The 13,482-nt window shown below is 39.5% G+C and overlaps 1 protein-coding gene across 4 annotated transcripts in view; it reads right to left on the bottom strand.

Moving 5' to 3' along the window:
* Nucleotides 1-13,482, bottom strand: part of ASXL3 (ASXL transcriptional regulator 3) — a 130,401-nt gene that overhangs the window by 116,678 nt on the left and 241 nt on the right. The window contains exon 1 of one of the 4 annotated variants that reach the window (XM_033057945.2): nucleotides 13,245-13,451. The exons of 2 other annotated variants lie outside the window; for them this stretch is intronic. Coding sequence is in view for 1 of the 2 variants with exons in the window: in XM_033057916.2 (XP_032913807.1) it covers nucleotides 9,333-9,352 (20 nt within the window). In the remaining variant the exon portion in view is untranslated. Of the gene's footprint in view, nucleotides 1-9,332; nucleotides 9,382-13,244; nucleotides 13,452-13,482 lie in introns of those variants that run through there. One more of the 4 variants, XM_033057916.2, reaches the window with a different exon arrangement.

The raw sequence follows: 13,482 nt of genomic DNA, 5'->3' as shown, positions 1-13,482 counted from the left end.
GGTCACAGGGGTCTGTTCTGCTCCCTCCTGGGTCACAGGGGTCTGTTCTGCTCCCTCCTGGATCACAGGGGTCTGTTCTGCTCCCTGTCCCTGCCCACCAACCCAGCAGGCTGCCTTGAGGATGTTGAGTCTTTCTGCTGAAGACTGAGCAAAGAAGGCATCAGGTACCTCAGCCTTTCCTCATCCTTGGCTACAACATTCCCCTCTGTATCCAATAAAGAATGGAGATTTTCCTTGGCCCTCTCGTTGTTGTTGTATTTATAAAAACACTTTGCATTATCTTTCACAGCGGTGACCACCAGGAGCTCTAGCTGAGCTTTCACCCATCCAGTTTTCTCTCTACAAGACCTAATGACATCCTTGTACCCTTCTTGAGTTGTCTGCTCCTATTTCCCAAGGTCATAAACTCTTTTTTTCTCTCCTGAAGTTCCAGCAAAAGCTCCCTATTCAGCCAGGCCACTCTTCTTCCCTGGTGGCTCATCTTCCAGCACCTGGGATAGCCTGCTCCTGTGCCTAGAAGATTTCCTTCTTAAAAGTATGTCCAGCTTTCCTGGACCCCTTTCTTTTTCAGGCTGTTTCCCAAGATGATCTCTGAACCACTGTCCTGGACAGGCTGAAGTTTGTCCTCCAAAAGTCCAAGATACGTTTTGGTGAACTCCCTCCTTTCTTTGCTGAGAACTGAAAACTCCATCATATTGTGGTCGCTGTGCCCAAAATGGTCTCGGACCTGGAGTTTCCAGTGGGAGATTCTAGGAGAACCTCTCCAATGGGAGAATCTAGATTTTTGTTAAATTGTTGTTGCTCTAGTAATAATATGGGCAAGATAACTTCAAACCAATTCTGAAAATTCTGATAGGAGATCTTACTGAATGAGAAAATATTTCAGATGACAAATTGGTTTTCTTTTTCAATTATTTCAAGGGCATTACTTGTAATTTCAACAACACTCCTTTAGTCAAGATAGACCATAGTACAACTTGTTCTAAAATTAAACTGAATGTAACATCCTGTAAATATAGCAGTTTATTTCCAAGACAAAGACTCTATATTTTATAAAGGAGAGAAGGCAGACTTCTTTGTTTTTTATCTCAGTGTTTCACAGAAATACTTCATTTAAAATCCGAGAAAAAATCCAGTTTTAAAGATCAAAGTTTAGGGACTTCAGCTGACGATATAATTAAGTGAAATGGTAGCAAAATTAATAAATAAACAAATTATGTGTGACTTTTTACTGAATTGAGTGGGGCTTTTTTCTCATTTTTTTCATTGTCAGTCAGATTTATTTTTTTTATTTCCTTCACTACTTTTGCTATTCTATTTCTCATTGGTACAAGAACACCTCCATTTTCTCCACTGCTCCCCAATGCAGTACTATTGTTTTTCTACCCAGGATTACATCGGTATCACCCAGGCACACACTTTTTTTGTGGTGACATGACACGCCAAGAGACATAAACCCAGTTTCATTCTCTCCTACTAATCCGAGAAAATGTATGCAAGTGCTAAAAGTAGTAAGCTTCATAATTATTATCATGTATGTATGGAGCATTTAAAACCTCTTTTTTTCCCCAGAACATTAATTATTTCAGAACATTAATTCTCTGAATGCTTTTCCCAGATCCCCTTCCTCTTCTCCACACACATATCTTTCTACAAAATTAACTTCAACATTTAACAACACTTAAACTCACACATAAAGCTTCTTGCCATAACAGCTCCAACAATGCAGATAACAGTGAACAGGTGTAGTGTTTTTTAAATTTTCTTAAACCTTTTATTTTGTTTTTAGCTCTTTCAGAAGGATTTTCCAACCACCACACATATACACCAGCCTCACTTATCCAAGCTGCCACTTTTGTGGATCTGGCTCAAAATGAAGACAGGAGCATTATTTCACTCTATTTAACATTACTTTAAATAGCTTGAAACATTTTCCTACAGCTCAGACACTAATAAAATGAACTAGCACAAGAAAATTACAGTATGAAACTGAGTCTGTCCTCATCAAGGACAGTTAAAATTGACTAACAATGACAGAGACATTATTTTCATGTTGGTTTTTTTTTATTTAATGGAAGTGTACAGATTCTGAGAATTACAGAACTATAGAATTGTTGGGTTGGCAAGGATTTTAGAGATCATCTGGTTTCAGTGCACCTGCCTTGGACAGGGACACCTTTCACTACACCACATTGTTCAAAGTCCCATCCAACCTGGCACTGAATACTTCCAGGGATCGGGCATTCACCACTTCTCCAGGCAACCTGTTCTTGTATGATTAGAAAGGTTTGACAGTGTGTCAAACAGTCTATTTCTAAGCAAAGTAGCAAACCCTAGAAATTGCTGGAGACAGAAATGTTCCATTATGCAAAATAACAATCATTTAATGAAATATTAATCTACAAAAAAACTCCAAACAAACAAAAAACAACAACCAACAAAACCCCAAACAACAACAACAAAACAACAAAAAAAAAAACCCCAAAAAATAAAAAACCTGAAGAAAAAAATTATTTTTATTACTATTTTATTGATTTTTATTAAGGTATCTTTGATTGTTTTTTGGTTGGTTCATTTTATCAATGAGATTAAAAAAATCAGTAAGAATGCTTTTCTGGTCTAACTTTCAAATTCTGTACAAAATGTTTTTGATCAACTGTTTTGACTCCATTACTCCAATATTTTTTATAGTTCCCCATCTCCTATTGAATTTTTCACTGTGTAGTTCACAGACCACCTGAAAGACTACCTTTCTGGAGTCCATGAAACACAATAGCTAAAATCGCTGCTCAGACACTCTATTCTCAAGGCCTTCCCCTCTGCTCTCTCACATTATTGTTCCTTTCTTGCGCCGTGTCCTGCATCCTTCAGTCAGTCATGGAACTTTTTGTTCACACTTCTCTCATATTTATACTCCCATTCACTGGAAAACTCCCCAGACAGCCATATCAGAGATCTGAAACCTCCTCCTCAAGTGTGGATGTGGCTGGGACAGGAGGCTAAATCAACAACCCCCAGTGGCTGCAGTGAACTTCAGACATTTACAGCTAGGGGCTGATCTGTGGCACAGGTACTGAGAAGCTCCTGCAGAGGTACTTAGTAAATGCAACAATCGTCACTGATACACGTATCTAAGGCATGCACTAACTTGCACAGACAGACTGATAAAAATCTCCAAGTCTACCTTGCGCAGCCACAGCTCCCTACTTTTAAAGTGCTTCTAGAAATCCAAGCCAGAGCATGTTTTAACATCGCAACCGCTTAAGTGGGGCTCACTCATTCAGTCATTGGAACACTTATGGCAAAGAGCAGGAAAGATCCTTTCTCATGAAACAACTGCAGCATTCAAGATGGCTCTAAGCAGTAATTCCATTTTCCTTCAATGTTTGCTCCTTGAGAGCCAATCCCATGCTCTAAAAACCACAGATTTCAGCAACAGTCTTTGTCTTGGGCTGATGTCCCTTGTCTATAGAAAAAGGATTGGTTATCCCTGACGTTCCATTCAAATGGGTAGCTCTCATTCCAGAAGCAACAGGGGAAGTTGGCACCGAGTCAGCTGATCCCTGAACATTGACTGGAGGAATAGGATTTTAGCATGAAGAATCTGACTGCAAGATGAAACAACCACAAAACTGGACCAACCCAAGAGCTGCGAGCAGCATCCATTTCTTGCTATTGATAATTGTCTACACAAAGGATGCTGAGGCTCATTAAGGGCAGATCAAATGTCCCAGGCATGAAGTCTCATTTCTGTGATTCTCTCAGTCAGTTCCACAGCACAGGTCTGCAACCCAATAGCTGAAAATCTATTTATATATTTTATATATATATATACACAGTAATTTCACGACTATAAGGTGCACCCTTTTGACTAAAATTTTGGCCCAAATCCGGAAGTGCGCCTTATAGTCTGGTGTGCCTTATATAATGTACAAAGTTTGGAAATTTGCCACCCCGGAAGTGCGAGCTGCGAGGGGGAGTGGCCCTGCGGCTGTGCCGGGCTGTGAGAGGGGAGCGGCAGCGGGGTTGTGCTGGGCTGTGAGCAGGGAGTGCCCCGCGGTGCCACGGCTGCTGGGTACAGGTGGGCCCAGGGACCCGCAGGGCCACGGCAACAGGGTAGAGGCGGGGCCTCAGCCAGCAACCGCGCTGGGGGTGCCGGAGGCGGATCCTCGCTGCAAGAAAAAAAGTGCACCTTATAGTCCGGTGCGCCTTATATAAAGTACAAAGTTGCGAAATTTGCTGACTCCCGGAGGTGTGCCTTATAGTCCGGTGCGCCTTATGGTCGTGAAATTTCTGTATATGTATATATATGATTAGGACTGCAAGTCAGGAATTCAAGGGACCACATCAAAACATTTAGTCCTGATTCTTCCCTGTCACCAAATATTTCTTCCTGGGATATCTAGTAAAAAGGACTTTGATGTTGCCCAGGAGGGCATTTTCAGGAAGGTACATACCTCTGGAGCCATGGGTCATCCTGAAACCAGTAACAACAAAATATTAACATCACATTAATAGTACACCATTTGAAGATTTCTTCTACAGTGAATTCTGAGCTTATTTCCCACCTAGACAATGAGCCTTACTACATTATTCTACATTTTAATTTTTAAAACAGAAGACATGAAGTTGCAAAACGTCTCAAAAAATCGGTGTTATGAATGAAACAAATCATGGAATAGATTAGAATGCATTAAGCACTACTGCTTTATGTACAAACCTGCTGCTGCAGCATTGCTGCATAAAATTTAAAATAAATAAATAAATAAATAAGTAAATCAAGAAACCAAGCCCAAAATGCCTCAAAAAAAGTTGAGAACATGAATGAGAACCATTATCTGGATACAGAATTCTCAATCTGCAATAGAAAATTGATGTTTTCTGTAGTCACTGTCAGAAAAATGCAACTAAATTCTAAATCATGCATCATCAAGTTTTCCTAATAAATTTATTTTCTTTGTTCTTCCATTTTTTAAAGCAGAATGTTAATTTTCATTAAAAGAGCAGATTCTGGCAAAGGCCAGACAACTCATAGTTCCTATCGATAATAAAAGCTAGTAATTTTATTGACTTCACAAAACTGAAACTATCTTGGGTTGTATGACTTCTTTTCAGGTGTAAATAGACAAGGTGACCTTGAGGCCCTTTCCAACTCCACCTCCTATCAAAGTAATGCTCTAAATAAGATGCTTTTCTCAATTTAAACACCAGCTTCCAAACAGGTTCTCATTGGTTTTACCAGTCTGGAATTTCTAAATGACAGAAATGCCAAATGAAATTAAAGAAGCTAGTATGATCAGAGAATCTAATGATTTTGAGATAGCTGCCAGAATCTTGGTCCATAAAAATGACAGCAAGGATATGGACAATAAGGGTCTATTTTTTCTCATTACCCTTGCTAGGTAATATTGGCAGGCAGGCATAATGACATGGAATGTCACATGCTTTGCTGATACAGCAATGCCAGCAGGTGATGAATAACTGGGAATTTTGTGGTATAAAAAGATTTAACATTTATCTAAAAATAGGTAGCAACAGACATTCAATATCAATTCATGGGACAGAAAAAGAAATAATCAAACCAGATACCAGATGGTGTCACTTAATGAAAAATACAACGATAGTGATAAAGTCATCTTTTACAAAAAGAAGGTTCAAGTCACAAAAGTAGGAACAAACCATATGGGACATAAATTTGACTGTGATTTACTAGATTCTAAACATTCCACAAGGCATCTCACCAAACATGTGAACCACTACACAGTTAGGCAGGTTCTTCAGGCTGCTAAGAGTCAGCTGAAATGGAATCAAACTTTGACCTTCAAATGTTTGATATACACTTCAGCTAAGGCTCTCTTCCCACTCTAGATGTCAAGTTACACAGGAAACTAACTAGGATAAAACTATTATAAACCCAGATTGATTCATTAAATTCCAGATTCTGTCTATAAGATCTAAGCAAAATCACAAGAAAGAAAGAAAATAACCTTGAGTTTTCCTAAGCAAATAACCAAGTAGCTCAGGATCTTGTCTTTCAAGCAACACTTCTGAAGTTATAGATAACAACATTTCCTAAACTTCTATAAGTAAGACTATGTTCTATAGGATGTAACTGTCACCCATAGGATAGTGATCTCTAGAGCTGACCTACTACAAGCAGTGAGGAGATTCTCATCACAGGCTTGTCTAGACCAATCTATGCATATAGGAGGACAAGTTTCAGCATGTAATATGTACCTTCTAAAATATTGTTTTGCGATGATCCAAAACCATGGACAATAATTTAGGATATGACCTGGAATATCTTCTACACAGAACAACAGCCCAATCCTCTCATGAATCTGATGATTCAAGAGCAACAAACTGAACTGTGGTCGCTGATCCTGGCAAATGCTGACAGACAGAAACAAAACTTGATGCTACACTACCAAGCAAATCTCAGGCACCTGAGGTACAAGTCGTCACATCAGTCATAAACTGCAATGCAAAAGTTGGATCCCAAGTGTTAAAAAACTCCAGTAAAAGGTCCTCCAATATTGAGGAAAGTCACATGCCAGGGTCCACAGATTTTGTCCTGCTGAGCTCAAGAAGTTATAGACAGCTGAACTCAAGTCCAAGGATGAAAACATCAAATCACCCAGACATTCCTATTCTAACGTCAGAAACACCAGACCTTGCTTAAACTAAAGTTAATGGAGCTCCTCTAGACCCCTTCAACACTAAGTGCCACCCCTAACCACAATCAGTGCCCTGATATCAAAGAAGCTCCAGGAAGACAGCATGTACTTCCAGATGGCTTGCCTATCTCCTGACACTCATATGATGTCTGTGCTAGAGCCCTATCACCATTCAGAAAGTTGTAGGTCATGCTTTCAAACCAAGATTAGCTGCAGGTAATCAGTAGGCACTTCTCTACCATTTTACATTCCCAGCAAGTACATCTCCTCCCAAGATAGGAATTCCAGCAACAGAAAGCTATCTAGCAGGACTTCTCAAAAAGAGAGCAGCCTCAGAGGGCCAGTATGTCAACTATCTGGGGTTCTTTGGGAACGGTGTCATTCAAAGCTGGTAGGTGATTAAATGGACCACTTATGACCAATCTGTTGTGCTTGAGCAGCACAAGGATTTGCTACCTGAACTCATGGGATGAGCAAATGGGCTGTACCAGGATGTGCCGCTTATTGTTCTGCCTTTGCATCGGATGCTGACCCAGAGTGAAGGCTAAGACATTTGGTTTATTCAGTCTACAGGCTCCTCAGAAGGATTTGCTCAGTGTCATCTGGAACCCATGGAAAGATAATTAAATAATTTCCACTAATCTCATCTTGTCCCAAGTCTTGATAGCAAAAAAGGAGGCCTCTATTAAGTTATTGCTATTAATAGGGAATGCCAAGACCATCATCATCACACCCAAGAAAACAGAAAATATTTTGAAGCTTACAATGCTAAAAAGAAACCCAACAAAAGACAAACTATTACTCCAAAGTCAAGCGGTCAAGTTTAGCACATGTTTCTCCATGTGATTGTAATTTGCTGATTACGTATAAAGAACAAAAGAAGTTCCAGCAGGAAGTACAGTAAGTTTGGCATTTCACCTTGAGAATAGCATGCTACCTGCTCCAGACTAAGATGATTCAATGCCATGGTTTGGATACAGAGAATTGGTGAACTGGGCTAGCAAATCCAAAGCTACCTAGCTGTGAAGAGTTGTAGGGTCTTCAGTGTGTTTAGTGGAAACTATTTCATTGTGGTTGCACATGTAACTGACCAAATCTACTCTTGGAAGAAAAAACAGAATAGTTATTTCAACAGAAAATCCAGTATGTCAGGAAAATACTGGCTTTTCTACAGAGTAAGCCAGAAAACACTGGAAATATTCAGTGTAACAGGGATCATTAATCATACCTTAGGACACTGAGAATGCCTTCACAATATTGAGGAATGCTCATATTTAGGTTCCTTTTAGGGTTTTCTCCTATGTTACCCTGCTTTGCCAGAAATAATGTGACATTACTGAGAACAGGTCTGATTCCTTAGTGAGGTTTTTGCGTATCTAAAGGTCTGTGATGCCAAGGGTTAAAGGGCTGTCTCAAGACAAAGAGTTAAAATCTCTTTTCTGTCAATCTACTCTAGAAAAATGCAAAAAGGTGAGCTGAAATAGATAACATTGTTTGTAAGGGTTTTTATTTATTTTTTTAAATAAAAAATACTAAACCCACACTTACTAACAGCATTGTACACTAACAAAATAAAATATTGACAACAAAAACCACAGAAGGTAGGAAAAAAATAAGTGCAGGTTCAACCTTGTCTAACAACTGCAAAAATTACTTTGAATAAAACAGACTGGAGGAAGCCCTAGAGCCAACCAAATGAAAATATAGCTCTTCAAAGCAGCATTGATTGTGGATCAAAGGGAAAGGCCATCAAAACTTCCCAAGCCACAATGTTTCTGCATGTCTGAAAAAGAATTAACTCAGAACAAATATGGAAATAATAGCAGGTCTCTGTTAAGTCAACAACAAAGAGATCCTTAATACCATAAAACAAAGTTATGTCAAATTTTCCATTTTAAAGACACACGAAGCTCCTTTAGCACAATGCTTTTAAATGTTATTTATAGTAACAAAATCAGAGACTTAACATTAAATTCAAAGGGATTATCATCAATGGTTATGCAGAAGTTACTCTTCTACTTCTCTGTTTCATTTGTGGTCTTCAAATATGAAGAAGCAATACAAAAATATTTCCATATCACAACATGATCCGTTTCAACTACACTATGTCAACACACCAGATGAAGTAACAATCGACTTTTGGACAGCCAGTCACATTAAACAGTAGCATGCAAGCTAAGAATTCCAATGGTTGGTTGTCATGGTTTTTTCCCAGCATCAGTTTCCCTAATTAATTAGCATAATTTTCACAAAGTTTACAAGAGGAAACAAACAGCTCTTAGTTAAGAGCTGGATCCTGTCAGGGAGACTATTGCAAGAAACACATGAATTAAGATATGAATATTACTCACCCAGTATGCACATGTCACCTGAACCACAAGGACTTTCCATAGAACTGTAAAGCACTTAAGTCTTCAGTAACACAAGAAGACCTTTCTTTCAGAACAAACTTTGGAGAAGAAAGAGCAAAAATCCCAGAGGGACGATCTAGCACACAAATAACCAAACAAGGACTACTGTTCTCATTCTTGGGATTTTCTTCTGGTTTATTGTCAGCTTGTGGCAGAGACTTAACTAAATTTCAAAATACCACTTACAGGAAAGGACAATAATAAGCGCAAGCTCTTAATAAGAAAAGTATTTTTAAAATGTTACCATAAACTATCACCCTTCATAGGCAGATGGTCTATGTGTCTGAGCTCTGCATTCCCAAAGTGACCAGTCTCCATGCATTCTGTTCAGGCCCTTGGTTCAAAGTTCTACAAATAACAACAGATCATGTCTAGAAGTCAAATGATAAAAGTTGGATCACTGCTGCCTACTTAAAATTGTCATCAGTTCTTATGTGGCAGAGTATCCTTGGGCATGTTTTGTTCTCAGCATTTTTCATTTCAATAGTTTTTATGCAGAATTTTATGACATTAATTTTTTAAGAGGTAGAATTCACTATTTCAGGACTTCCAGCAATAGCTTGAGAGTCCTTGTGAAGCTAAACAGATAGAAGATTTTTCAGCTGAAAGGAATCACTACAAATTGCTTTAACTACTCAAGTGTTTAACCTTTCTATACAATTTTAATGAGTTCCATGTATGATCAGAAAACAACAATAAGGCTACATCAAATGAGGATCAACTAAGAGACAAAGGAAAGAGACGTTTCTCCTCCCTCCTTGAAAGGTTTTCTTTTGTTCTCATTCTTTTAAGTGTTCTGTTTTAGTCTATCAGACACAAAAAGCAGAAAACTGGCATGGAGATAATGTCCAGGTCATACATAAGCACTGCTGTAGTCTGCTGCAAAGTACAAAGCGAGTTGACATATCAGGTCTACATAAAAGACATGCCCTTTGGCAGGTTGTAAAGACAAGTTGCAATTTTGTCCATAAAAATGTGTGTTCTACAAAATGGGCTCTGTAACATGAACTGTTAGTGGTATGCCACCATTCCATTGATCCTGCACATGCGTTCATTTCTCAGGAATGCTTGTAAGCTGGGCTATGCCTTGCCCTAAGATAAGCAGACTTGCATGAGGAAAAAAGCAGTGTGTCACAGACAGAAAGAGTCGAGTCTCTGCAGGAGACTTCTTCCATAAAACACAAGTTCTGATAGAGGGCATGCCAGTGGCTCCAGCTTTATTGCCTGTATCACATACGTGGTATTTACAGTAAGAGATTAATATAATGGGAGACCTTTCCTGTTTGTGTTTTAAAAATTAAGAGAACAGCTTGAAAAAACACTGCATTGCGGGAGGTTTTCAAAGACCCCTTAATCAAATACTGAAAATGAGTAAATACAACGCAAACAGTTAGTCTGGAGTCTCAGCACTTACACATTACAATGTGTTTTAAGACTGCCATGTAATACATTTTTTTCTGAAGTACTTCTGCTTTTTTCATTGTGAATATGGGAAACAGAGAGCTGTGAAACAATTCCAGGCTCAAGTCCAGTTTTTGTGCTTTTTATCCATAACTATTATATGGTACATTATGAGTTTCAATATAGATTGAATACAGAGACATGACCATATCAATTTCTGTCATAATTACTGTGAGAGAAGTAGTAACAGAGAATGAATGAGGCAAAAGCGTAGCCACAGAAAGGAAGATGATTTTACGACTGTGAAACAGAACTACTACAGAGACACTGTTGCTATCATAACTACCTCTCCCACAGATTTCCTGAACAGCTTTGAGTAAGGTACTTAATCTTTCCATGTCTCAACTCTGCATGGGTAAAGCAGAGGTCAAAATACTTAACCTCATAGGCATGTTGCAAGTATAGAAACATTTGCATTTGGGAAGCTACTGGGTGCTGCTAATAATAGCTGTATACGTAAAATTGAAACATTAAATAAAAATTTGCTTCAGCACTGTTTGAAAGGTGTACAAAAAAAAATAAGTAGGGCACCTCACAATAAACAAAGAAAACATAATTACATTTCTGCAGCTCTAATGAGTGAACTTACAATAGTTGAGAAACTGGCACGCAAGTACATAATTAAAGTGTACATTGTAATATATGGACATGAACAACAGAGTGATAAAGCAATGCCAGCAATGTTATCCTTTAATACTTTTTAGCGCTTCACTTTGAAAGCCTAATATTGTTGCAATGTAAGGGCTTTTACAGAAAATCTACAACATAAATATCTATACAGTTGCTCTGTGCATTAATTCACCCTCTTTTTCCTAAAAATAATTCACCAATACACAATTTTACAACATATTGATCTAGGTAAGTCATGAGTCTTTTTTTGTGAGTAGGTATCAATCACTTCATTGTTTACTTGTCTGTGGAAAGAAATTGATTTAATCAAACCTTGCAGTAATACATTATTGATGTAGTCCAAGAAAACAAAGTCATAATGAACCATCAGGGTCCTAACATAAAACACTGTAAGGAGCAGCAATTTGGGCTTCAATCTTCCATTGTGATTTGCAAACATATGTGACTATATACAAGTAGCAAAGACCAATGCAAGACTGTAGTGGCCTGAGCTGCAGCACATGACATTCACATAACAGACTTGGGACAAGCTCTGCAGAACTTGGTAACCCCAGGAGGCTAGACAAAAACCACACTGTGGACCTTGTGTATCGCCACCATTTATATACAGCAGTGTATCATCTTACATGCTACTTGATTTTAGCAAATCATTACTCTTTGGGGGGGAAATATGAAGCAATTTCATATTTCATCATTAAAATAAGACTCTTAGCCCCTCTCCACAGCAGTGGCTCAGCCTTTGTTCTCCAGAGGCTTTAAACTTTTCCATGTATTAGACCACATGGGAACAGTGATTTTACTCGATACACAATAAATTCCTTCATGCACATTTGTCAAACAAAATACAGCTTACAACGGCAACTGCAGCAGCAGCTTGAAAGAGTAAAGCTAGGATAGCAATTTGATGTATTTTATAGACTTTAGAATGCATGTTCGTCAGCTCAGAGCACGGAGAAACAAGTACCGTAGCAACATCTGCTGCCAAAACTACTTTGGCAAAGGTGAGCGAGTAATTTACTGCAGTAAAACTTCTGTTACAATAACGAGAAATCAGAGAGTACAGTAGCGACACCATATCAGAACGTCTTCACTAATGCTGCATTATTACAAAATGTTGGGGGATGTATGATGAGCCACATCAGAATTTAGCACTGCCCAAGCCTACGAGAGTACCTCGATACAGCTCACAGAGACATCTATAGGTAGTGTCTGTCTAATACTTTATAATTATTTACGTAGGAGAGAGGCTGAACTTCCTATCTAGGAATTAATATAATGAGGTGAAAACGTTTTTACAAGGAAAGCGCTTCACAAATACACTGAACAAATAATAGTAATAGACAGCATTACCCACTACCAGAAACACATGCAACACTAGCAATGGCATGTTACTTGAACAATTCAGTCCGTATCGGAGATGTATCAAAAATAAAGTTCGTGTAGATACAAAAAAGCAACGTAGCCAGCAGCCTATCCTTCCAGCTTTGTCATCTTTCTACGCACTCGGCTGGAGCTGAACCAGACCCAACTTTGCAGAAGACACGCATACGGACGTGTACAACCATACGTGCTGTACCGTGCGTAACTATTTGTTGTAAAATTCCTCGAACAGGGAGAACCAAGACGTACTCCGAAACGGGAAAACAACATAAACAATGTACTCTGTTACACTTAGCGAACAGTAATACAGAATCATGAGAACAGATACGGTAGGGTAAGGGAGACAGTTTCTTAATGAAGTGGGAATGGACCGGGTCTCCAGAGCCACGGAGCCTTTCCAGAAGCGGGTTACATTGCCCTGGACATTGCCCAGCTCCGTGGTGGAAGTAGAGAGGGTGAAGTGAAATCCCAGGTCAGAGTTGTCTCTAACGCCCCTCGCCCTGTCCTGTCCCCACTAAAGGGATGGAAAGGCAAATCCCAGCTATTTCACTTTTCTCTAGTAAAAGGAGGAATTTTCTCGGGATAGCTGATGCACGAACTTCGCAGAGATAGACACGATCCCTGAGTATTTACACACACACACATGCAGAAAGAAAGGAATAGAGGCATTTCCTCACGCACACACCGCGGAAGGGACGTAGGTGTTTCTCCTCTCCAGGCAGGCGTGGACGGGCGGCAGAGCCGCGGGCTGCCCGGACCAGAGCCCGGCTCACGCACCCGCACTCTCCCGACGCTCCCGCACGGGCACTCCCGCGCTGCTTCCCGCTCCCTCGCACACACGCCCCGGCTCCCTCTCCCTCGTTCTCTCTCGCACTCGGAGCCCCTCGCACACTCTTTCCCCAGACTCGCTCATACGCTCCCGC

This window comes from Catharus ustulatus, chromosome 1, assembly GCF_009819885.2.
Source record: "Catharus ustulatus isolate bCatUst1 chromosome 1, bCatUst1.pri.v2, whole genome shotgun sequence".
Classification (NCBI taxonomy): Eukaryota; Metazoa; Chordata; class Aves; order Passeriformes; family Turdidae; genus Catharus; species Catharus ustulatus.
This window is presented reverse-complemented; position numbering and strand designations above follow the sequence as displayed.